The sequence below is a fragment of the Berghia stephanieae genome, chromosome 5 (genome assembly GCF_034508935.2).
Source record: "Berghia stephanieae isolate SIO BIC M18660-M18661 chromosome 5, UCSD_Bste_1.3, whole genome shotgun sequence".
Classification (NCBI taxonomy): Eukaryota; Metazoa; Mollusca; class Gastropoda; order Nudibranchia; family Aeolidiidae; genus Berghia; species Berghia stephanieae.
This window is the reverse complement of record NC_088364.1, coordinates 42413503-42440218: the sequence shown is the minus strand read 5'-3', so window position 1 is coordinate 42440218 and position 26716 is coordinate 42413503. Positions and strand designations below refer to the sequence as shown.

At 35.4% G+C, this 26716-nt stretch overlaps 1 protein-coding gene across 1 annotated transcript; it reads right to left on the bottom strand.

The window, feature by feature from the left end:
* Positions 1-1084: 1084 nt before the first annotated feature.
* On the bottom strand, positions 1085-22930 carry LOC144972955 (putative ATP-dependent RNA helicase DDX5). Its single transcript, XM_078914808.1, has 13 exons — positions 22777-22930; positions 12362-12650; positions 11943-12039; positions 11528-11661; positions 10068-10133; positions 8766-8907; positions 8041-8201; positions 7576-7748; positions 6909-7019; positions 6658-6719; positions 6080-6139; positions 2758-2991; positions 1085-1341 (listed from the first exon to the last, which is right to left on the bottom strand). Exons 1-13 carry the CDS (start codon positions 22815-22817, stop codon positions 1166-1168), a joined length of 1746 nt encoding a protein of 581 aa, XP_078770934.1. The 5' UTR covers positions 22818-22930; the 3' UTR covers positions 1085-1165.
* Between the last annotated feature and the right edge of the window lie 3786 nt (positions 22931-26716).

Genomic DNA, 26716 nt, shown 5'->3' with positions numbered 1-26716 from the left:
TATGGACACACTTCTCGTTTTTCAGACAGTGAAGAGTTGCGGTCAAATCGGACACTAGCGAAGTTTCCCGATAATTGCCGAACGAGCGCTTGAGAGTGCCGACAATATTGTCGGCAATCCGACGCCCATTCGTCGGCACTTGAGTGCTCACCGCCGGTCGAGTTGGGGATCGCCGACACTCCGACAATTGACGTCACTCGCAATCAGATTACTTTAGCAATAAAAAAATAAGTGATCCGGGAGATCGCAACAGCCGTGATTGTCGGAAAACCGACAATTGTCGGCACACATGCAGGTCTATAATAAAGCCATGAATACTTTTTTCACCCCATCTGGACAAAAGAAATATGAAGGCACGTCAATTCAGACTGTCCTGAATAGAGACCTAAAATGCCTCCAAAATAATCCAGAATTAAACAAAAGATCTTATAAAATTAGGCTGTGGATAAAAGAAGAATCAACTGGTCCCAAGTCAGTCAACGTTTCACTCTCTCTAAATTTTTTTGTTTGTTTGTTTGTTGCTTTAGGTCTCTTCCAACACAATTGAGGTTATATGAGAGACCGCTGAAACAAAAAAACAAGCAATCTAACAAAAATAGTACAAATGTCAATCAAAAGCATAACCTAAAGATATCATAAGCTAAATTATAAATAACCAAGAACAAACAGGCAGAGGATTTACAGGAAAAAAAATATCCCCTGACTGTCAAAAATACAATCACAAACCAAAGAAGCAGGATAGGCTAGTAAAGAGAAGAAGAAACGACATCACTATCGGATCGTACACCCATGCGAACATCATAGGTATATGATTCAAGGGTGATGCTCCCATCCAACCACCCGCCTCTCTAAATTGAATTCCACCCACAACACTTGTCTTACAACAGAAACTGAGAGGAAGAAAAAATATGCACATTAGTCTGCCCACCTGGCAACAGTTTGGGTAAAACCCAAGTTTCCTGTCGAGTTGTGTCATCAAGTCGCATTAGAACAACCAGACATTAGAAGAGATCTAACCAGTAGTCCCATAAACTACCCATATTTTCCAGCTAAAAAATCAATTTGAACAAAATAAAACCAAAAATAGTTTATACCACTTTATTACATAAAACAATGTCATATCATACAAGCTAAAAAATGAGAAGGATGAGAATCTATAGCATGGTTAAAATCGTCGGCCACCCCTGAAGCTGCCACCACCACCACCACCTCGGCCACCACTGCCACCTCGGCTACCACCACCACCACCTCCACGGAACCGATTTCCACCACCGTAACCACCACCACCACGACCTCCTCTGAAGCCACCACCTCCTCCTCGGCCACCACCTCCCCAACGACCTAGAAGAGAGAAGAGAAGAAAGGGGAATAAAATTAAAAACTATAAATTAAAGTATCATAAATATGGGTTGAGTAGGTCTATTGACCTTTGAATAACCTGTAATACTAATACTAAAAATTAAAAAAAATTTGTAATAAAAAAAAGTAAAAAAGTAATACTCTTTTTCAAAGCAAAGAGGATGAAATGATTCCCTCAAAGCAAAATATCACAGGAAAAGTAAGTAAACCAGACATTTCGTATGCCTACTCACAAGGACAATATTGTACAGGGGACATGATGCAGAGGGTCAACGAGATTGTGCTCAACTAGAATTATTCTTTTCTTTTGAGTTTAATCAGAGGAAACATCTCTGTACTAGGAATTCCTGAAAAGTCTTGATGCCTACCAGACTTTTCCAATTGTATTGAATGCTGCACCAGAATACACTATACATCAAAATGTGTGAAATTTATTCTTGTCAGAAATTATATTTAGTTGCTATTTTAAAAAAGAATTATACACTCCAGCACAGTTTCCTCGAACTCATTCGAATGTCCCAATTTTTTTCCTTATTATCATTTGTTACCATACCATCCCTTCCTCGAACTAATTTCACCCAGCCAGCATTAAAAAAATTAAATTAATTGAAGGATTTTTAAAAAATGCAATCTGTGATTTCAACCACTAATTTACTGTGACATTATCAGTTGGTTACGTATGCTGTATCTATCTACACTGCATGTGTGTATATATACAATGTGAAACATATGCACACAACACCATCGCCATTTTGCATAACCGACACATCTCTGTTCACTCTTATCACTTCCCCATTCTTTCTAATTTCAATACCACATGCCATGATTTACTAATGCTTGGCTACAACAGTAAATGAATGTTGTGATACAGCAACTCCGCTCCCCTTCCTCCACACACACACACACACCAACTTCTTGTAACAAATTACACTCGAGCACAGAAATCTCGAACAAGTTGGGACTGGGCCTATTTGTTCCGAGATTTCCGTGTTGAGTATTTTATAAAGGATATGATAAAAGCATAAAATCGGCAAATATGGCTACAGCTAAAAAGTACAACAATATTTACACCCATTTGCTCCATCCCCTTCCCTTTCGATCATCTTCTCATCCAAGGCCACCACGTGTCTTGTGCCACTTTTGACATTTGGAGCCAGTGTGTCTAGACAAACGTCATGAATATGGGAGTGTCACAAAAATTCATGCAACTGAGCAGAGGTGTCAAACAATGACACAAGGCATATTGTTTTGTTTTTTCCCCCTGAACCACCACTTAGCCGAGCGGAAGATTATCATCACTGATGCTTTCCTAACTAAATTTCCAAACAAAATTTATTTTGTAAGATGTTAAAAATATCTAAGAAAGCAATAGAAACATTGAAAAATGTATTAACTTACTTCGTCCTCCATACTGTCGCATTGCTCCCATCTCTTCCAACTTTTGACTGACCTCTTGCTTGGCTTCTCTTAAAACTTGGATTAAATCTCTGGCTTGCTTTGCATTTTTATCAGTGAAAAATGTGTAGGCTGTTCCTGTATTACCAGCACGACCTGTGCGGCCAATACGATGGACATAGTCCTCTGAACAATTTGAGTAATCAAAGTTTATCACATATTTCACATCATCAACATCTGTGGAATATCAACAAAAAAAATGAAAACTGGTGAAATCACGGAGGAAAAAAATAAAGAAAAGAGATTGTTTATTCCAATAAAGCTAATTTTTTTCTCCTTCTTTACATATGAAAGATTTGAAGTTAACAGATTTGAATCTACACAGTTTTAAACTCTAAATGTTAAGAAACCGCCCACAACAATGTGTCTTAACACAGAGATAGCGTAGAAATCTCAATCAAGTGCTCATCCAAGCGCTTTGTTAGACTGGTGGCAATAATGTTATAGATTCTCGAAGGGGTGGATCAATTACCTCTCTCCTACACAGGAAAGACAGCATGCAGTCACGAAACACATAGGAAAAGGGAATGGCAGATTTCACAAGATATAGTAGGACACTGCAAAAGGCCCAACACATAATACAGGTCTACCTTTATATGGCATGTCACCAATTGACAAAATAAAGTAACCAATTTTCCAATGCAAAATTTAATGAAGACTTGCCAAAAGCAATGATTTAAAAAATCTGTATATCTGAATTCCATGATAAAAATCTGTCATCAACCCAAAATGCAAGATTTATATTCATATTTATAAGACATTTTACTTTAAAATGAGTGTTGTAGTTCTCTTTAGTCGTTTATCCATTTGTAAGTAAAATATTTGTATTTCTTTGCTGATACCATTTTGGTTAAAACTTCCAAACTAGGAACAAAAAACCTGAATTTAGCCAATTTTGGTCCCCACTAAAAATGTTGACTAATTATACCTATATAATACCTGACAGAAAATAAAATTAATGGTAATCACAAGTTGTGTCTTTCGTTAACAATGACAGCATATGCTGGCTGCAGTACTGAAAAAATATCTTTCTTTAGTGCCGTAACATAATGGGACATGATATTTAAAACAGAACCTAATAACCAAATTGAACTGAAGAATTCTGGTGTTCAATCAAACTATCAAGTCTATGATGAGATCAGATGAGCCATCTAGGACTTCATTTATTAAATATATGACAAACAGCAGACATGCTGTATACTGAACTAAATATCTAGGTTTCAGAGAGAGAAAAAAAGAAAATGCATCGAAAATGAAGCAAATTAAGAGAAGAACTTTCATTTAACAATCCAAATTACTGCATTCAGGACCGAAAATGAACTATATACAAAATGTAAATAACTCTGGGAAATTCCCAAAAAGCCCAACTAACCCTGAATCTAATTCTGAATGTATCTCTTATCTTAAACTAATGACTTATTTAAGAATCCATCAATAGTGGTAAGGTTGAATCTGGTTAAGTAAGCAAAGCCCTCTTCATTTATATCATTCAATATAAATTGTCTATAAAACTAAACCTGCTTTGTGAAATCCACCAATAGAAATACTTCCCCTACAAATTTCAGAAAAGTGCATCACGCTTGCTTTCATTTATCTGATCTTTGAGTTTGAATCAAGTCTTATGAGTGAAAGAGAATACCATATGGGTTTACGAAATCATCTTCACCACCCCAGAAAATTGCCACTCAGTACTTACGCCCGGTTCACACTACCTGACGACCAGCTCATAGTTTATTTTTTGTCGTAAGACGACTAGAACTGGCATCGACTTCGAGATTCCAAACGCCTCTCCTTGTCAGTGCCCACAGTGGGATCTTGATGTCGGCAATCAGATCCTCCATCATCAGCCTCACTTTTATCAGGCTAAATAAAAAAAATATATAATGCAAATAAGTTAGCAATATCATCTCATATATGTAATTCATCCAAAAAAAAAAAACCCCAAAAAACAGTGCATTATTGTAAACTTAATATCTCCTGCCTGTCTAAATGCATTTATTAAAATGGCATCTTGATGACTACATTTACAAATATGCAAAAGGTACTTGTAAAATGAGAGAAGATCTGTTAGAGAGTAAACAGAAGCTACTTTCATGTACACCTCACCTGATTTAAACAGATTTTGTAAGAGGCTGACAAAAGGCCATTTTCATGACACTGGTGCAAAAAGACAATTCAATTTTAATAACTATGGAACCTGGCAAAACGAGCACTTTTTATCAATTTCAAATTTCATTTGCCAAATGATCCATAAGCTAGGAGCCAATGGCAAAAAGTAAAGTATGAGTGGCTTCCAAAATGTCTCAGATAACCGTATGATGATGGACAAAGTTTAAAGAATTTAAATTTTGGAAATAAATACTTGAAAAATGTGTCATCAGTTCATGTGCAGATCATTTTCTTATTGAGTCCTTTAATCACCAATGGCATAAAACAACCATTAGCCTCTTATTCACAGACACTAACCTTAGCAGGAAGGCAAATTCCAGATATCAAATCCAGATGCAAGCTTGTGACAAAGATTATTAGGTAACAAAATTTCTAACATCAAGGAAATTAAAATTTGACAAATCTGACAGTTTGGAAATCATGTTTATATCGAAACCTCTAGGGAAAAAAAAATGAAAATATAAACAAAGAGGAGTCAGGCATTGACGGTGAAATAAATATACAAAGGGTTATTCTTTTGAAGTTTTACCTTCACATCTTTACCAAGAAAGCAGTAACAGTGATGCACCCATGTTGCTGTTACTCTCGTGGTGAAAAAAACAAGGTCTAACTACACTTATACTGAGATAGAAAATATTCAGAGAAATAACTTTTTTTTTTAAAAACCCCACAAAACAAAATAAAAAACAAAAAAAAAAAAAAAAAAAAACATCCCTGATTAGTAACAAAAACATCAGTCAGAGCTCTAAAACATATACATTAAATAAAAAATAATAAATATCATAACAAGACATAAAATAAATATTATTTCAACAAAATGTACACAATGTGAAAATAAAAATCCATAAAGATAAAAAGGTCAAACTAAAAATCAGGCCCTGTGCATTAAATTTGCCTGATTGGGACATTGTGAATAACAAAATAATCAATATAAACTAAGTTAGCTGATGAGGGAATGTTTCATTTTTTTAAAAAAGGTTCCAAACAAAACAACACAATGTCAGTGATTCAACTGAACCGAAAACCAACAACCAGAAATAAGATGAACAACCATGACAGCAACATCAAACACTGAGTGACTATATCCTCTACATACCTAAACCTCTAGCAGCAACGTCTGTGGCAAGAAGAATAGGGTTTTTCCCATTACGGAAACCTGAAAGTGTTAACGACAAAAGACTGGTGAAGATTCCATTTAATTGTATATTTTATCTTATTTTCTATTCAAATGAAATGTCGTAAGTTATCACTGATTAGTTATGATAGTAGAAACAAAATTTCCAATTCAAACATTTTTACAGAAAGTCTTTAAACAATGAAGTGGGCCTCTTAAAGTTAAACTTAAAAAGTGGCTAACTAGTAATAAAATATCTAAATGATGCATGCATACACAATAAGAATTTGTCAAAATATGAATTAAAATTTGTTTTAAATATGGTGCCAAAAACAAACATACATACATTGCAAAATCAAATTTACATAATTGGAGAACAAAAAAAAATGTATTTTTCATATCCCACCACTGTGGTAAAGAATAAATCAATGTAATAGATATTCTTAAAGTGAATAAAAAGAAAAATGTTAAAAATAAACAAATATACAAATGCTTTTCTTTTTTTTTTTTAAAGGAGAGAAAGCAAGCAAGAAAGAAGAGACAATACGAAAGACACGTACCATTTAGTGCCCAATCTCTAGCGTCTTGTGATTTGTCACCATGAATACATATAACTGGCCATCTGTTCAGCAAATAAAGATATAATTGATGAAAAAATTATCTCATCTGACAATAAACACCAAGGACCTACAAAAACAAAAAACAAACAAACAAAATTAATTTGACAAAAAGTTCTGAACACACATATAGCAGAGGAGAGAGAGAGAGAGAGAGAGAGGGGGGGGGGGGGGGGGGAGGAATTATTACTTACCCATCCCCCTTCATTCTTTTTTGAAGATCATCTGCTTTCCTCTTGGTTTCCACAAATATCAATGTTTTCTTGTCTTTTTGTTTCATGATTTCTGTCAACAATCTTACCAATCTAAGAGAAAAAGAAAAACAAAAACAAAATCAAAACAACTGCACAAAATTAGCTATGAAAATGAGTATAGTAAAAAATTAAATCCATACCAAAACCAAAATTTGACGTACTTCGAAAACCAAAGCTCCAAAATAAGTAACTTCCACAGTAAAAATGTATAAAAGTTTATCACATTCTGAACACTTCCGGAGATCAATATTTTACATCAGTGCAGGATTAAAAATTGCCATAAAGCAATCAGCCCCTATCGCGTATGGTTTAAGTTGTTAGATTTGTAACCAAAAAGACTCAAGATCAAATCTTGTGAAGGTCTTTTTTTTTTGAGTAACCTATTTCCTTATCATTATTATCAATCATATGCCAAATGTTCTTTTTTTATTTTTTTTTTCAATCTTTCTTATAATATTGCCTAAATAAACCCGGGCCCATTTAGCCACATTGCCCAAATAATTCTTTGGCCTTTTGGCTATTTCGCCAATATTGCAAATATTTGTGAACACATCAAATAATCACCATTATCAAATATAAATACCAACCACAAATGAAGCAGACTTACTTTTCCTCTTTTTCATACTCCTTGCACACATCAACAATCTGTAAAATGTTATGATTAGCAGTCAGCTGTAAGGCACCAACGTTAATCTGAATGTAGTCACCAAGGAATTCTTCAGCTAGTCTGCGAACTTCTTTGGGCCAAGTAGCACTCCACATAAGAGTCTGTCTGTCAGGCTAGAGAAAGCAAAGTGGAAATTACCATGCTAAAATTTAACCCAGTCATATTATATCCACTTCAAAAGGCTGTACTGTTTAAATAATAAAGGACATGATTAAATTCTAATTATTGACATCCTCGTGTAATGAATCAACAATTAATATCAATTTTCTTCACAAACTGCATGTCTCAGCCAATTTTTCAAGACATGGATGGATAGCAAATATGAATGATCTTTAAATAAAAAGGAGTCTGACATGAAATAATTTATATTTAATGTGGGATAATAAAAAACCATATAGGACTTACTCTGATTTGTTCTAGAATCTTTCTGATCTGTGGTTCAAATCCCATGTCTAACATTCTGTCAGCTTCGTCAAGTACCAAATAGGTGACTCGTCTCATATTAGTCTTCGCACTCTCCAAAAAGTCTATCAACCTGCCTGGAGTGGCAATGCAGATCTCAGCTCCTGGGGGTGAAAAAACCAAGAAGAGTAGATTGAATCAAGCAATTGGCTTTAAGTTTAATTTCATTTTATATAGCTACAAATCAAGATTAGAAAACATAAGCTTTATGCCACCTTGATTCACTTGCTGTAATGTTTACTGAACAGATTAATAAAACAGCAGTTCTGCCAATGAGCATGTGCCAGAAATGGAATATGAACTTTAAAATTTGGAATTTTGAGGGGAGAGGGAGCGGTGATAAAATAGTAATCCTACTTCTAAAAAGTACTTTTTTTTTGCTAACGTCTTAAGGATTAAGACCAATAATGTACTCCTTACAAATCTTACATACGTTTGTCCATCAGTGTATTTGGATATTAATATTTCAAATCTTTAGGTAAAAAAAAAAAAAAATGTTTTTTTAACTAAACAAAAAAATTAATTAAAACTGAAAAATTGTGTCCATGGTTTCAGAATTTTGTAAGCAATCTTGGAAGAGTAATTTTAAATTCATTAAATATTCTGCTTCAATTGGAATTTAAAAAATATTTATAAAACGACTACTTTTAGTCATCATACAACTTTACCTGCTCTGAGTTCCCTTATTTGTGGTCCCTTGGGAGCCCCACCATAAACACAGACACTTCTAGCATTCGCTGACCTGCCAAATTCCACTGCAACATCCAACACCTGCTGGGCCAATTCTCTTGTAGGAACAAGCACAAGAACCTATACAAGAGCAAAAAAAATATTTCAATTTCAGCATATTTATCATGTATTGCAACAAGTGAAAGGACACTTGAAGAGAAATAAAAAATAAGTAATCCTTCAGAACCATTAGGCCCATGGAGCCAGAGTTTATCCCAGTTTTTGTTTGTTGCTTTAGGTCTCTTCCAACACAATTGAGGTTATATGAGAGACCGCTGAAACAAAAAAAAACAAGCAATCTAACAAAAATAGTACAAATGTAAATCAAAATCATAACCTAAAGATATCATAAGCTAAATTATAAATAACCAAGAACAAACAGGCAGAAGATTTACAGAAAAAAAATATCCCCTGTCAAAAATACAATCACAAACCAAAGAAGCAGGATAGGCTAGTAAGGAGAAGAAGAAGCGACATCACTATCGGATCGTACACCCATGCGAACATCATAGGTATATGATTCAAGGGTGATGCTCCCATCCAACCCCCCGCTATCCCAGTTTCTATAGCATGAAAAGGACAATAGCATTTGCTTGCTAATCCTTTGGATATGATGCTAGTATTCAGAGTAATTTCTGCAAGATCTAACAGACCCAGCTAACCAATCACTGCCGGGTGGATAGAAAAAAAATCTGACCCGACCCAGGTCAATCTCTGTCTCTTTGTGTGTGAAGCGAGCGCTCTACCAACTGAGCTGTCAGGACTCTTTGAGAAATCAAGGTTCACTAGATAATTCTAAGAATTTGAAACAAATTGATATTTTCTATGCATGCTTTTCTAACTCTTTTAAACACATTTAAGATAAATACCTTTAAAATGAGGCACATAAATTATTTTTGTCCACTTTAATTTTAGCACTGGCTATTCCTACTTCTGATTACCATGCCATTACAATTACAACCACTAAATTAAATCTTCACAAAGGTTCAATACTTAAAATAATTATATGAAACTAAAGGATAATCAAATAAAATAAATATACCCCCCCCCCCCCCCCCCCCCAAAAAAAAACAAAAATTAAATGACGCCCTTGTCTAGGCATTCCATGAAGGATTATAGATAATCCATCCAATCCACAATGCAATGTCTTAACCACTGGGTCACTTCACACCCCCCCCCCCCCCCCCTTTCCTCATAAACAAAAAAACAACTAAAAAAACAATATTGATAGGTAAGCTTACCATAGGTCCATCCCCATATTCCAGCCACGGTTGGTTGCTCATATGGATGATGGCTGGCAACATAAACTGTTAAAAAATTTGGAAATTATTATAATACACAAAACTGTCAACAACAAAAAGATGCATGACCATATCAATCATCAGGCAACATTAAAAGTACTAAAAGCACGTCATCTGCATGTTGTGAAAAAAAAATAAAAAAAATAAAAGAATTCAATATGAGCCAAGGTCAAAAGGTGACATCCTCATACATGTGTTAAGACAATTTTATTTTAACTAAAATTATGGACAGTTTTAAATGGGCTAATGCTTGTTTGTTTGTTTATTTCAATGTTTTAGTAAAAAAAAAAAAAAATAAGTCAGAAAAGTTATAGATTTACAATTGAAAGCACAGGAGAAACAAGAGAGACAAAGGGGAATGGTTCAAATAGGGAACAGACGTAGATTCCAAGAACACACTATCATTGTCCTAAGTTTGAGATCACCTAATGTATCATCCTGACTCAAGCACAGGTCCTCACAAAGAGGAACATATTCAAATGTTTACAAATCATATATATATATGTAAAACTAAAAACAATAAAGGGCATAACAGAGAGATGATTTACAAGACAAAAAAAAAATTATCTACCAAAACTCTACATTTGATTGTTTTCATCCCAGCCAGGGTATCCAGCCTGGGCCAGGACAGAACCAAGTAATCTCAATCCAAGACAAAGACAGAAAGCATGGTGGAAAATATAAATTGGGGGAACAGAAAACACAGTAAGTACTCCCTGCCCATATAGGAGGGCTAATGCTTGTAATCAATTCACAATGAAGAAGAGATAAAATGAGATTGCTAAACATACTCTGCTCAACAGAATATAAAATAAACAACTTGAAAGTGTAATTTGAATGCATTTTGGCATGTACTTAAAACAAGATCCAACTCGTCACCTTTTAGAAAGAGTGTACAGATCAAATGTGATGTTTTAGTACACATTATTATTGAAATCTGACTGAAAGTACAAAGTCAAAAATTACTTTTCAATACAATTGCAATATAATATATTTCATGTCTGATTAAGTTTCACAAAGGTTTTTTTTTTTAAATTGCTGTTGCTTGTGACCTTTGGTGTAATTAAACACAGCACATTACTAAGACGCCAACACGAAAAGTTAAAGCTCATACTTAATGCTTGTATCATACTGTTTCATGGGACAAAAGCATAGATTTTCCTTCTAAAACTTAAACTTTTGAGTTTATAAAGACTGTTTCGCTGATATTGAGTATAATTGATTTTAGTGTCATCTGTCACCAGCAACATTGTATGCCTGAGAACTCTTAATCTAGGTTACTACCACCACTCGAGAGAAACACATTTATTCCAAGTAGAGAGAAATTATATTTCTCTGATAAGAAAAGAAAATTTGTCAATTCAATTTATGTAATTAAGAATGTTTTGAGATCTACTCACTCCAAGTGTTTTGCCAGATCCTGTTTGTGCAATGCCAACCAAATTCTTTCCAGACATTGCAATGGGCCATGCCATGGACTGAATCGCTGTTGGCTTCTGCCAGCTATTTTTGCGGACTTGATTCATCACTGACTCTGTTTATTCAAAAGAAGTATTTTATAAAAATGATGAAAATATATATATATTTTTTTTTTTTAAAAAAGCTAAAATCCATAGGTTTCCAAATGTAACACTTCTAAAATCCATATATTTATATATAGTTTAGAGCTCAAACATTTCTGAAGCTAACAATAACAATATTCAACAATACGATTTATAAAATCAAAACAAAACAAAAAATTGTTTTAAGGTATGGGTAGAGGTTTATTTGTCTCGTCATATAGAAATAATGGTAAAATAATCTGCTGGGTCTTACTTGGAAAATTTCCTTCCTCAAATTGCAGAACTGGGTTTGGTATGTCCCGACCTGCTACAGTGATTTGATTCTCTTCTTGGAAAGCTTTAATTTCTGCCTGGAATCAGATGAAAATACACGATTGGAGATGCAAAAATTCAGTCTGCCACAATTTGACAAAGCTCAAAAAAATTATTTTCCCTTTTGCCCATAGTAGAAATATAGATATATTAGAATTACCCCCCCCCCCCCCCCCCCCCCCCCATCTTGTCAAAAAGATTATCGAACACATGACTAAACCAATACATTTGTAATTTCCCCAAATTTTTACCAGCTCACTATGAGGTCTGCATATCAATATTATTTTTTTTGTAACATGCAGATCCTCCTTAAGTTTCAACAATAAGAAGAAGATGGAGTAACAAGATTAAGACACTCACTGGTGATCTGTTTGCAGCTGCTGGGCTCTCTCTATAGAAATTTTTCTCAAACTTTGGTAAAGATCCAAGTCCTCCAAAGTTGCTGCCACTTTTAGATGAGCTAGTACCAAAGGAAAAACCGGCACCACCATTTCGGGATGCATCTTCATCTTTACCCCTGTTACTGCTTCCACCAAAGTTATAGTTGTTGCCTTTGCGGAACCCGTCATCTCCACCATCTCTGTTGTTACGAGAGCCATAATCTCTGTCGCGTCCACCTCCACTGCCAAAATATTTGGCGCCACCACCACTACAGACAAAGAATAGTAGATACCTTCATAATCATGAAGTAAGGTGTGTAAAAAATTGATTGACTAAAAATGACCTTCGAAATAACTAATTAAAGAAAAAGAAAAGGTTTTTTAAAAAAAAAAGAAACATTAAAAAATTGTCAGAGCCAATTCCTACAGCACGTGGCTCATCTTCTTAACCTTTTGAAGAAATAAGCACATAGTCATGGCTATGCGCTATAAATACTATATATCAATATCATTTTTGTTAAAGAAATTCAATTCATACCAAAGTTTAATCAAACTTCCCCTAAATCCATCCAGATACCTTGCTCAAATGTCAGCAATGTTAGTGTAAAATAGATGAGGGTCTCACTAAAAAACGTTTGCATTGCTAACCAAAAAAAAACAATAAAAAATTATGGGAAGAGTTGAGAAGACATTACGATTATGGACATGGATAACTAGCCATATGCATGCACGTGCCCCCCCCCCCCCCCCCCCCCAATTCCTGCATGCGATACTGCACTAGGAGGTTTATGTTTGTTTTTAAGGGTTTTACGGTGCTTGCAACACATTAAGGTCACATCAGCGCCAGTAAAAATGAAGAAAATGGGATAGTAAAAAGTTCTAGAATTACAATTAAAGCACAAAAGAAAAGGTAAGACAAAGTGGAATTGGTTGAAATAGGGAAGAGATGTAGATTCCAAAAGCACACCGTCAAAGTACTTAGTTTGAGATCACCTAAAAGTCTCTTCCAGACACAAACACAGGTCCCAACTAAGAGGAATACACTCAAATGTTTACCAATCATATAATAAACTAAACATAAAACAATGCATAACAGAGAGATGATTTACAAGGAAAAAAATATCATCTCCCAAAACTATAACTAGACATTCGACTGTTTCCCTCCCAGCCAGGAACTCCGGCAAGGGTCAGGACAAAACTAAGTAATCTCATTTCAAGACTACGGAGTTATAGTTAGACACCGAAGCTCGCCTAACGAACGACTTGCCCAACACGTGACCATTTTTTTTCTCGCGTCCTCTCGTCTAATCTCGTCACTCCGGAATAGAAAGAGGAGGCGGAGCTCATATGATATAACGCAATGAAAGTTCTGTCCGATGACGGGTGGGGGATATCACCTCTCCAAAACTTACCTTATTATATGAGATCTTGAGATTCTTATCCAATCATCGATTGCTCGTTTGACAGTTCGCTTGTGAACAGTTAGGAGACCATCTCTTGATTTATGGGCAGGCGGCTTTGCGTAAAGGCGGTGAGTGTTGTATACATCAAAGAGTACCGCTGACCGATGGGTAAATAGTGGTTGTGTAACCCAAAAGCCCTGCCGTCTCGACTGCAAGGTCTTGTATGTAATAGTTGCGTCACCATCTCAAGGCTCAGGAATTAATTAGTGAGCTGATTCAAACAATGTGGGTTTCAAATTTATCGTATACGTAATCATTTGGAAGCTACAGAGAAAGGTGTTTTTGTGTAATCCCTTTCACACACACGCGGGCGCGCGCGCACACACACACACACACACACACACACAAACATATACAAACAATACACATCCCTGGTCATCTATTGCCTATATTATTAATGTTAATATATACATCCCATGCTGATTGTCACTACCCCCCCCCCCCCCCAACCATTTCCACCATCCAAGTACCAGCGGCCTTTTCTCTTTGATTTCGTATCATGGTCTACCCGAAGCCCAACACCTCGATCGTTTGTGGGTCAACCCCCCCCCCCTCCCCCCACCTTCCCCCGTAATCAATTTATAATTTTCTCTCTGTATAGAGCGCCACATGCACAATTATATACTATTGAATGACACTGACCTTGCCCCTCCCCTAACACAAGCCAACAGCAACCCAAGCTATCCTCTATCACGTGACCTTAGATCCGATGCTGCATACCGCTTGAGAGTCTTCACTATCCAGATCTCGTTCATGGTCACGTGAGAAGGCTATATCCGTTCGGGTTCGGCGTTCGACCCGATTTCGTTAAAAGCCTACTGACAATGACAGGAAACAATTGGAAAACGGGTATGGGGGGATAGAAGACACAGCATGTACCTCCCTGCCCACTATGGGAGGTCAGGATCCCCACCCAGACTAGGAGGTTTAGGCAGTACTTCTCACATTTACAGAAGATGACTATGAGTAAGTAAGTAGTAGTGATCGTAATGATGAGGGAAGAAGTCTTGAAACACACATTAGCAAAAATATTGCTGGTAAGGGTAAAAGTAAAAAGCCTAGGAAAAATACTTCCAAGTGGCAACAAAGCTAAGACTAAGAGATCGAAGAATTCAATGCATTCACTGTTACACAAAGATTAATCAATATTATGACTAGCACATCAACTTATGGACATTAAAGGTAATAATAATAGTAATAATAACAGCAATAATAATAATAATAATAATAATAATAATAATAATAATTACTGTTAAACAGAATTTAATGTCCTTTCCAATGATGTTTAATAAAACTAATAATTGCCATTCCCTTTCACACTCACTCACAGAAAATGAAAAGCGAATATTTTAAACATGTCCCTAAATTTTTCACATTCAAAAATGGAAACTAAATTTGGCCACGCAATAGCGCATCTTGTAAATGCCCAACTTTTTTAAAAACATAATAGTAATACTATACTATTTATTAATATATACTTCTGCTAGCTAGATGGGAGGCCTTCCATAAGCTCTGCATGCTATGAGAAACAACCCTTTGATATTATTCTTTGCCAGATCCTGTTTGTGCAATGCCAACCAAATTCTTTCCAGACATCAGATATCAAATAATATCAAAGAAAAAATAAAACCTAGTACTAGTACCTTTAACTAACCCTATTAGGAAAAGAAAATACGAGCACCTGTACTAAGACCTATAAATAACCCTAATAGGAAAAAAAATCTGATTTCGAGATAAAACTAATAGAAAAATAAAACCTAGGACTGCCCTGCACTAGCTTTCAATACTTCAAAAAAACAAAATGGCAGCGAAGAACCAAAACAACAAAGTAGCCACTTAAATGATGGGCTAAATCTGTGTGACAGTTCTCCCATTCACCTGTGTGACGGCTAGTTATCGTTTGTGAGCTCTTGGCTAAAACAACCATGACCTTGTTAAATTGAGATATCTCTGGTGTTTATTTACAGAATTTGATAAAATTAAACACCAAAATAAAGGACATTGAACGCTCCATCATTTGGTACAATCCCCGTTATCCTCTTTAAATTCATTTAGAAGATAATGTAATGGAAAGATAGCTTAAGGCTTAGTGGGCAAGAAAATTAAGCTGTAATATTTTCATTCATGAAAAAATTCCCTTAAAACAATATAAAAATCATAAAATTCAACCATTTTCCTTTCCCATGAAAGCATTTTCAATGATAAAAACTGCTTTCAGGATACCCTTTGGGCGTTCCATAAAATCAAATGACAGTATAAAATCTGGTTTACTTTGATGCAGTATACCATTCCATTGATAAAACCATTTAAATTTTGTCTCTAGGTTATTTAGAAGCAGAGTCATTCAATTTTTTATACCTTAAAAACACCCCAAAAATTACTATAGGAATCAGCCTGAAACTGGGCTCCACCTGACTGAAAAAACGAAAGGGGATTCCCTTGAAACACTGTGACGTCACGAGGCTAGGAGCCAATGAACGGCGCTGACCATGGCAGTCCAAGCTGAAATGGAGTTACTTAGTTCTCTCTCTCTCTCTACTGGCTTAACTTGAAAATTATCACACACAGAGGAAGAGTTTGACAGACTGTTTAGTGGATCAATAATTGATGTCTTTTTTTGGCAGAACAAAACTTTGACCTTACTATTGAGGACTAATTTCCATGATTATACATTAAAGTAAAAGCAAATATCGTCAAATTGAAGATGATGAAAATAACAATATTAATAATAATAATAAATCAACATATAATCAGGCCTGTAAATGGTTGGTGAAAAAATTGTCGGAACTTTTTGAACACGCGAAAATAGACACAATAGGACAAAAATATGGACACAACACAGATATGACACGTCAATTGACTAGTCAAATCATGTCACTTTCCCCTACTTATTTATAACGAGGTCCTTATTTTATGGTACTAAAATAAAAAATCACAATTATTGGAGGGCCCAGGTCTGAATTAGTAAAATGAAAGGAAGAGAACAATTCCTACCCTTTTGAATGTGTATCTCGTGCTTGACACAGGAAGCTGCGTATCTTCGCTCCTGTTTGTGTTAAATGTTTACGCTGATTCTTTCGTTTACTTGGATTAATTCTTATAGAAGTAGAAGAAGAAAAAGAAGAAGAAGAAGAAGAAGAAGAAGAAGAAGAAGAAGAAGAAGAAGAAGAAGAAGAAGAAGAAGAAGAAGAAGAAGAAGAAGAAGAAGAAGAAGAGGAGGAGGAGGAGGTGGTGCGGTCGTGTGAGAGCTTTCGAAGAAGAATATATATTTCAAAGAAAAATAATTATTTTGCATTATTTTTTTTCCGTCTCACACCTGGACGAAACCAAAAAAATATAGAGACTGAGAAATAAGAACCGAAGATATGCACGTGTCACGGCGTCTAAACTGCACTATAAATCTGACCGTTTAGTTTCCCGCTGTTCCGAGCGCCGACGTAACCTCACCCGACAGGTAACCGGGGTCAACAGCGGTCAGCCGATATCAATTCCCAGAACGTAGATTTGACGTGCATTGTGTGATACCAATGGATGATTTCCGTACCAATTAACCTCACGATCTTCGTGACAATGCAATTCCACCCAAAATGCAAAGAATTCTCACAGACCTCCTCTTTCCATCGGTCCAATTTTTATTTCAATATCTCCAGTACTTATTCCACAAGCCGTGATTCAAATTCACCTATTTTTCTATAACATTTAAATAAAATTACTTGTAATTACCTCAGGATTCTAAAAAAAACGTTGCTATAAACTTCAAATTTTTTTTGGTGTGATTCACAAGGCACAAGTTTTACTACGAAAGGAGGTAAGTTTCATTTACTCTTCAGTTTACATTATTTTGTAATGATTATTTTTCCGCGGTAGGTCAGGTAATAATGATATTACTCTTTAGCCTTGTTCTTGAAACGTAATATTTCGCTGCGGTTTTATTGTTAATTATATTTTTATTTTTTATTTTTTTTCAATGATGAGTTAATTTGATTTTTAAATTGCATAATTTGAATTATCTTGCTAATGTTTAACTTTAAATGACATTGTGTGTTGGGCCTCAACTTAGCTCAACTGCTTGTTAGAATTTTCCTGCCCCCCCCCCCCTTTCTTTCACCAAATTGGGTGAAGTATTTGGTTTTTCTTTTTCCAAATTTTATGTACGCTGTTATGTATGCGTGGATATGAGAAGTAATACAGAGTGTTTTAAAACTCATTTTATTCATTAATTCACTATATCATTGCTTACATCGCTCAGTCAATTTTGAATTTTCTCTTACAGCATGGACCACACAATTGCAAGTCATAACCAAGCAGTGAATTCATTATGTAGGACATGTGGTATGATTTGTTTAACACAGAAATAGAAACATGCCCACAAGAAACCATTTAAATGTTCAAATTATTCTAATGACATTCTTTTATCTATGGGACTGACACGGCATTGGACAAGCAAGGAGCACACTCATAATTTATGTGTAAAATGTACACATTATAAAGCACATTGAACACACGACTCATTAGCTTCTTTGTATTTTCTCATTGCCAAGACGCTAATAATAAATAAATCAACCTTGAAATGGGTTGCACTTGCATGTTTGATATCGACAGAGTAGAATATAACAACAAACTCCAAAACGCAGGAGAGACTTTCAAATCTCATGCACGAGCCACTGACCCTCAGGGATGGTCCTATTGCCTCTGAATTGGACAGAATACCGCATTACACCACAGGCTTACCACAGCAGGTCATTCATTGGCAACCAGTGCCACAAATACTTACAAGAAAAAGTCTACACTTACAATTATCCAACAAACAAAGAACTGAACCCACGACCCACTCATCATTGACGACGCATGCAGTATTGGATTAATTTTCGACAATATAAACAAGGCCTATAGTCATGTGCACAACTTTATTTCACACTCAAAATCAATCAAAGCAGACACAATCCAATATATTCAAAGTGCAATAAAACATTACACGGATACATACAGAAAATATTTTCCAAACAAAATAATCCAAAACAACACCTCCTTGAGTACCACTGCATACCACACATCACTCAATATAAGTTTAGACTTAGACTTCTTGGAGAACAAGGCACAGAGACCTGTCACCAAACAACAGCAAAATTGGAAAAAAAAAAGAGCATCCGGCATTATCAATGATATGAATAAAATGCGATTTGTCATCAACGCAATGCAGTTAAAGACCAGCCCCAAACTACACTGACGAGTTTGAATGCTCGTAGCGGATATATTTTTGTTGAGGAAAAATACGTTTTTTGTGAGGAGAAGTATTTACATCTTGTCTTTATAATACATAAAATTCAGACAAATCCATAGCAACGTTTTTTTTCTCTAATTTTTTAAATGTTGCACCAGCTATATTTTTTGTGTAATTTGTTACCGTCCATTGATAACTTATATTGAGAAATCTAGTAATACTATGAAAAAATAAAAAACACACAGTAAAAGAAGAAAATATAAACTTTTATACCAAGTAGTGATATTTCAACTCATTCAATATGGGTGTCTAACAGACAATAAAACAAAACATTGTTAAATTGAGTGAAACGGCAATCCCCGTTAGGTAAATTCCTCTCTGTGATTGACCGCTCAACGTGACCGGGTCAGCAGGTGTCAGGAACGGGATACCGTCTCAACTAAACTGTTGTCGTTGTGTACGCTGTGGTGTGTCTGTAGCAAATTTGAGAGAAACCTTCCGGTCTGGTTCGACACACTTCTGTGCGTGCGTTATTTACTGACTAGGTGTGTGTGTGAAGACGACTTGCACGAACTTCGCGACCCACTCTCGCTGGCTGTGGCAGTCGCCAAGCAGTGAATACATCCACGCTTAGCGGAGCGTGTAGGTGGCATAATATAATAGCTAACATAGATGGCAAGTTTTGTTTTGTCTTTGATTCGACAAATGAAAGTTTTTTTTGTTTTATTTTAAGTCGGCATTTGAAACAGAGTAAAATCTATTTTTTTCGAGGAATGAAATAAAAGACTTTTATTTTCTTTTTTGTTGGTTCTGTTCTTGTGACGTTACGAATTTTATTTTTACTATTATTTTTTTAAATATTACCACTTAAGAGCAAAATCGTACTGTCGGAAATCCGACAATAGACGGAAGATTTACAGGCCTGTATAATGATGATGATAATAAAGATTTTGATTATCCTATGTACATATTATGGCTCACAATTTAATTTGCCATATAGTTAACAATGCCTTTATCTTCTGATGGATAATACAGTACACATAAAATATAATATGAAAAAAAAAAAAAAAAATACAATTAGAATTTATTTTTTTTCTCGTAGTGTTTTTATACAACTCCGTTGACGGTGTATCTTAACGGATCGTTTTTATACACCTCGGTCACGCATGCGCATTCCACCCAATTTCATCAGCGATATTGTGTTTCTGTATTTGGACATGGCGAAAGTTATATTGTGACATCTGTAGGATGTTTTTGTTAATAAATTTATATAAAAATAATAATAATTTAAAAAATGAAATATAAAACCAGAAAATAATGTTTTAGAAAGACCTTATTAAATGTGATGGACAGTCAGGTGGCTCCGTAGCGCAGTGGACAAGCTGTCAGACTCCAACCTTGAAAGTACCGGGTTCGATTCCTATTGTTAACATTTTTTTTTATTTACTTTGTTTTTGTTTTTTTCATAAACTTTTTATCATGTTTTTAAAAAACTTCGATTTTAATTTTCTAAAATTATTTATTTATTTGAGATCAGTATTTGTGTGCCATGTTTCTTTTTACTTTTGATTTTTTAAATTATTGTTATTAAATTATTATTCTTTAATTTATTATCATTGTACATCGGTAATCACTAAGCAACGTGCTAAACTACAATCTAAAACTATTTAAACATGGACGTATGCAGCAACATTTTCATTAATTTACCAGCACCGCCAACGGACGTGCATAAAAACGCCGCATAAGTCATCTGTTTTGCTCACACTTTTATAGTCTATTGCATGCTGCCTATGGCCAGGCTCTTATTTACAGAAATGTATGAATCTCATCCAAGGACACGCAGAGCAAGTTTTGTAATTGTCACCTATTTACTCTATGATCACACTCATCATTGCTTGACTTTCTTCAATGGTGCTGTACAGTTAGGCACTTTGATAAAATTTCAAACTCAAAATATATTGATTTGACTCAGTCAGGGGGATGGGACTTGAAAAAACAAAATTTGATACCTTATTTGTTTCTCTACGACCTACGGTTCCAGAGTTATCTATATTTTTCTATTGAAATTTTTTGTCAATTTTACAGGGAGAATCTGTGATCTCACCGCTGCCTCAAAACCAGCATCTTGCGGCGATCGGGAAATTTTGAGTTTTGCAGTCAACATGGCCCACTCATTGTTTACTGTAATTTTGTTTCAATTAAAAAATAAATGACAAGTGTTAGGTATCATTTTAGAGGTCAGAAAATAAGCTTTATTTTCATATAAATAATTTTCATGTATGGAAAATATGGAAAAAATTAAGGATAAATGAAAATGGAAAAAAATATGAGGTTTTGTCCAAAAAAGTGGGGTTGATGGCGGGAAAAATAAAATAATGAGCGAGTGTATCAATTTTAATGAAATTTGGCAGAGATATTCTACAATTAATTGTCTATCGATGTATAAAGTATAATTAAAATGTATCCATAATTTAAAAAGTTCTTATAATTCAAAAATTTATAAATTTGTATTACATAAGATTTTTGAGAAATACAATCAGGAATTAAGAATGAAATACACCGTTAGAAAGCTTGTTTTGTGCCCTTTATAATGATACCAAAATTAGCCACATAGGTTCACAAATAACGCCATGGTGACCAACACAGTAAAGGGTAAAAAATAAAGTTCCAAAAAACGAGTTTCACCTTACAGTGAGCCTATCGGCGGCCACTGGACTGGAGTTATCAAAGTGCCTAGTACAGTACCAATATCTTTGGACATAGACAACCACATGTGGCACTAAGGAGACTACTGAATTATTTAGGTTTGTGTAAAATGCCAGTTGCCAGGGTGAAGGTGTTTATCAGGGATTCGAACTCCGGACATTACGATCAATCAAAGCCAGTATAAATACACTACACATCACAGAAACTGAAAGCAGAATCTATAAACTATCTTTTATTTGCTGCCATAAAATTTATCTTGATATTCTTATATTATACCTGCTTGGGTAGTGTGCTTAAGATTACAAAATATTTTCAGAATTTCGACTGGCATTGTTTTGCCTTATTATTTCAATTTTTTTCTACTACTACCCTACTTACTTTGAACTTCTCTTCTTTCAATGAAACCTAAAATTTATCCCCGGTGGATTCTGCTTCTATTTCAGACATTTAACTTTAACTTGATACCAATTTTATCAATGTAGCATAAATAGGGACAAAGTTATCGTGAATCCAATTTCTTTGTGTAGGACTAGGCTAGGAGCGCGTTATGTAATGTTATGTAATCTGCTTTTTATTTTTATGTAACGATCAGGAGTCCAAAAATAATTAAATTAATGTCTATTGTTTTTAAGCTTATTACTTTTCTGAAGGTGTCTGCGAAAAAAATAAATGAGCTAACTTTAACTTTATAAAAGTTATTGACATTTGAATTTGAGTGCGAAATCAACGGTTTCTTATTCTTGGTTTCACCCAGAGATACCAGTTATTGTTACATAACTTTTTATCCGATTTTCATGAAACTGGTACCATTGGAATTGTGATGCTGGGCTTGATCTTAAGATATAGAGTTTGAAAAGATCCTGCAATTTTGAATATGTTATCTGAGTCCCTAAACTAAATATGTTTGATGAGCGAGAAGAACATGTAATGAAGTCATGAAGAAAATGAAAACAACATGAAATCGTGTCATAACAAACACAGAATATAACTCTATTTTGTCCATACCCAAATCCTCCTCTGTTTCTGGAGTTATCAAATCCTGGCATTGTGTTTTAAGCTTTTCTAATTGTCCTTAAATTGATTGAGCAAAACACAACGTGCTTAGCTTTGTTGGTGGCTTGAAAAGAAAAGGAACATCCGCTAAACATAGGAGGCGTTGTCGTCGTTTTTGTTTATGTATAAATGCACTACTTTTTTAAGGAACTGTGTATTGAGTACACCAGTGGATAGAAAACATAGCTGTGTATTCAGTCCACCGGAAATAAAGATAGGAACTGTGTTTTCCGTCCACCAGTGAACAGAATACACAGCTGTGTTTTTCGTCCACCAGTACACCGGAAGAGATTATAAGGGCTAAACTGTTTGACCGAGAGCGAGAAGGCGAGGGGGTCGGCTGTTTTAGAACAGCGTAACTGTAACCGGAGTGGGGTGAGTTAGGGGTTCGAGCTCCTTTCTAGGCATAATATTTTCTGGCTTTCTTTCTTTTTTTTTTTGGTACTCCCTTGGCAAAAATTTATAATTTTCAACTTCAACACATTGATACCATTCCTAGTGACTCGAGAAGTTTTATCGGCTTTTAACATTTTTTTAAAAATTACTTTTAATCACTTTTGAGTTTATTATTTTAATTTAGGACACAGTGAAGACTTTGAATACAAGGGACTCTTTCCTGAAAAAAGACATGTAATTTAATTCGTTCACCTGTAAATAGGTGTAAATAGACATGCATTTTAGGCTGACTAATGTGTTTCTCTTACTTATAATGCCAGGTTCTGGCGAGGTTTGTTGGGACAATGACGACTTTATACTTGGTGAAATTATTCTAATTCAATCTGACATAACTTAAAGATGAGAAATCTACGTTACTTTTTTTTTTTAAAAACTTAATTGCACAATTTAATTCGTTTAGGAAAGCAGATATTTGTCAACCGCTATGCGCTAATGCATCATACTGAAATATCACCACTTGATTATTCTGATTCCGAATAGACGGAATAAGAATTAGTTCAAGAATATCGCTGAGCTGAGACATTGGTTGATTATTAGCTCAGTTTTTCTGCCACCAATCATCACTCCCCATACCATTACAGATCCATATTCTCGATTTGTCATTTCACTGATGGTTTCGTCTTTGAAACGGTCACCTCAACATCGATAGCACGAAGTGTGTTTGTCTCTGGAATCCACTTCAAAAAGTAATTTGTCTGTAAACAAAATGTCATCCCACATATTCTAATCCCAGGCCTAGAGTTCACGCGCTCACCTCAGTCGATCAACTTTGTGCAAAAGTATTCGCTTTGGTCTGAATTACGGGTTTGTGATATTTAAAAAAATGCTCACTGAGAGACTGAGAGTGAACATTTGGTGCGGCAACTACGTAGCAACGCTTATTTGAAATAAATAATATCCGAAATATTTTGGTGCGTATTTACAACACGTAACTTTTATATTGACCTGTTTGGCGGTCCGCTGCTGCTTCTCACTTGTGTCACTGAATAATGATAATAATGATAAATCATTTGTATAGCGCGCAAATTCCATGAATCATGCTCTAAAGCGCTTTTAATAAATAAGATATAGATGATCTATAATTCTATAAAAGCTCAAATATTAAATAAAGGCATGTGCTACATCAACAGGAAGAAAAAAATTGTAAACGACCGCAACTCGTCACAAGCACATCCCCTCTTGGTGGACTCTTCATGGGTCAACATCCAGATTAAACTAATCCCTCTATACTATACAATTTGGATTCCATGTCATTGACTGTCACCTCTTTCTGTCCTGTTCTTCAATTGGACCTTTTAGTTTAGCCTAGGCCTGGGGCCTGGAAAGAAACGGGGCATTTTTGTTCTCTGCATATGTTAGGTTTTATAATGATTCGCATTTGCAACCATTTGAATGTGGGAAATGTCCGCCAAATTGTTTCAGACTATGCTCTCTACGTAAGCCTTTTAAATGGCAAACTTGTCCCCAAGGGGTAATTGCCCCCCCCCCCCCCCCCCCCCCCCCCATTATCGACAGGGAGATAGTTATTGTGAAATTAATCCACGAAGTAATCTATTGAGTCAAAATTTATTGTCTTGTGCATTCCTTGTACATAACAAATGAGTCCGGAGAATAACGAAGCGAAAACGAACAAACAAACGAAAACAACCCCCCCCCCCCCCCCAAAAAAATATATTTTTTGATAGGTTAGATTAGAGAGAGAGAGAGAGAGAGAGAGAGAGAGAGAGAGAGAGAGAGAGAGAGGAGAGAGAGAGAGAGAGAGAGAGAGAGAGAGAGAAAGAGAGAGAGAGAGAGAGGGAGAGAGAGAGAGAGAGAGAGAGAGAGAAAGGGGGGGGGAGTTAAGAATTGGTTTGTAGCTACTTGTACTCGCACAATTTTTGTGTGTGGCTCCTATCCTTATTTATAAGGTTACGGGCTTGCGACACTTTTGATTTAGACAATATCGGCGTTAGCCACAAGGAAAATGATGGGATCTACATTCGTTTTAGGAATCTATTGTCTTAAAAGGTTTGAAGACATTTATAAAACATTGAGGTAATATTAGGGCTAGTAGAAATGAAGAAAATGGGATACCAGTTTTAAAAAATCCTAGTTTTACACAATCATATTAGTGCACGAGAAAAAAAAATAAGGCAAAGGGAAATGGTTCCAAAAGGGAATAGATGCATATTCCAATAGCAGACTATCTGTGTACTTAGTTTGAGATCACCCAAAAGTCTCATCCAGACACAAGCACAGGATACAACTAAAACAGATAGACTCAAATGCTTACAAATCACTATATAACAAACAAACAAAAAGAAAAAAAAGACAACACTACATAACAAAGAGGTGACTTACAAGGAAAAAACCCACATCATCTCCAAAAACTAACTATACATAATATGACTGCTTCACTCTCAGTCTCAGCCACGGTCTCCGGCCAGGACAAAACCAAGCAATTTTATTCAAGACGAGAGCAAGTTGGAAAACGTATAGAGGAATGAGATGAGAGAAAACAGCAAGTGTCGCAAGCCCGTAACCTTATAAATAAGGATAGGAGCCACACACAAAAATTGTGCGAGTACAAGTAGCTACAAACCAATTCTTAACCCCCCCCCCCCTTTTTTTTTTTTCTCTCTCTCTCTCTCTCTTTCTCTCTCTCTCTCTCTCTCTCTCTCTCTCTCTCTCTCTCTCTCTCTCTCTCTCTCTCTCTCTCTCTCTCTCTCTCTCTCTCTCTCTCTCTCTCTAATCTAACCTATGACTATAAATTTTTTTTTTTTTTTTGTGGGGGGGGGGGGGGGGGGGGGGGGGGGGGGAGGGGGGGTTGTTTTCGTTTGTTTGTTCGTTTTTGCTTCGTTATTCTCCGGACTCATTTGTTATGTACAAGGAATGCACAAGGCAATAAATTTTGACTCAATAGATTACTTCGTGGATTAATTTCAATAACTATCTTAACAAAGTACTAAACGAATTAAATTGTGCAATATTTTATTTTAAGTTAAGAAAATTTCTCATCTTTAAATTATGTCAGAATGAATTAGAACAATTTCACCAAGTATAAAGTTGTCATTGTCCCAACAAACCTCGCTTGAACCTGGCATTGTATACTTGCCAATAGAACACGAAAATAGTTCCTTATAAGAAATCAATCACCATTCTGGAATAAAAATCATATCCCAGAAGAAGAAAAAAACAACAAAAACCCACGAAATTAATACGTACACAAACACACACCTCAAACATACACACTCAACTGATTATTTGACTCACAAACAGAGGGGGTGGGGTTTGTAAAACATTTAAGACGATATGGATATATCATATGATTACGTGGATTCGAATCCAGCTCAGTAAAAACAAAACCGGAGTATTGCCCAGGTTTAGTGTGAAGGACGAATAGTGCAAGCAACACTATTTAATTTGTCCTTACGTACGGCAACGACGTTTGATGCTA

Bases quoted from the DNA above. Each gene is read 5' to 3' on its own strand.
- LOC144972955 (XM_078914808.1), bottom strand. From the start codon at position 22,817: ATGCCAGGATTTGATAACTCCAGAAACAGAGGAGGATTTGG. The intron at 10,134-11,527 runs GTGAGTAGATCT...ATTTTTTAACAG, and splicing joins GATCTGGCAAAACACTTGGA to TTTATGTTGCCAGCCATCAT. The intron at 8,202-8,765 runs GTAAAGTTGTAT...TTTCACCCCCAG, and splicing joins AATAAGGGAACTCAGAGCAG to GAGCTGAGATCTGCATTGCC.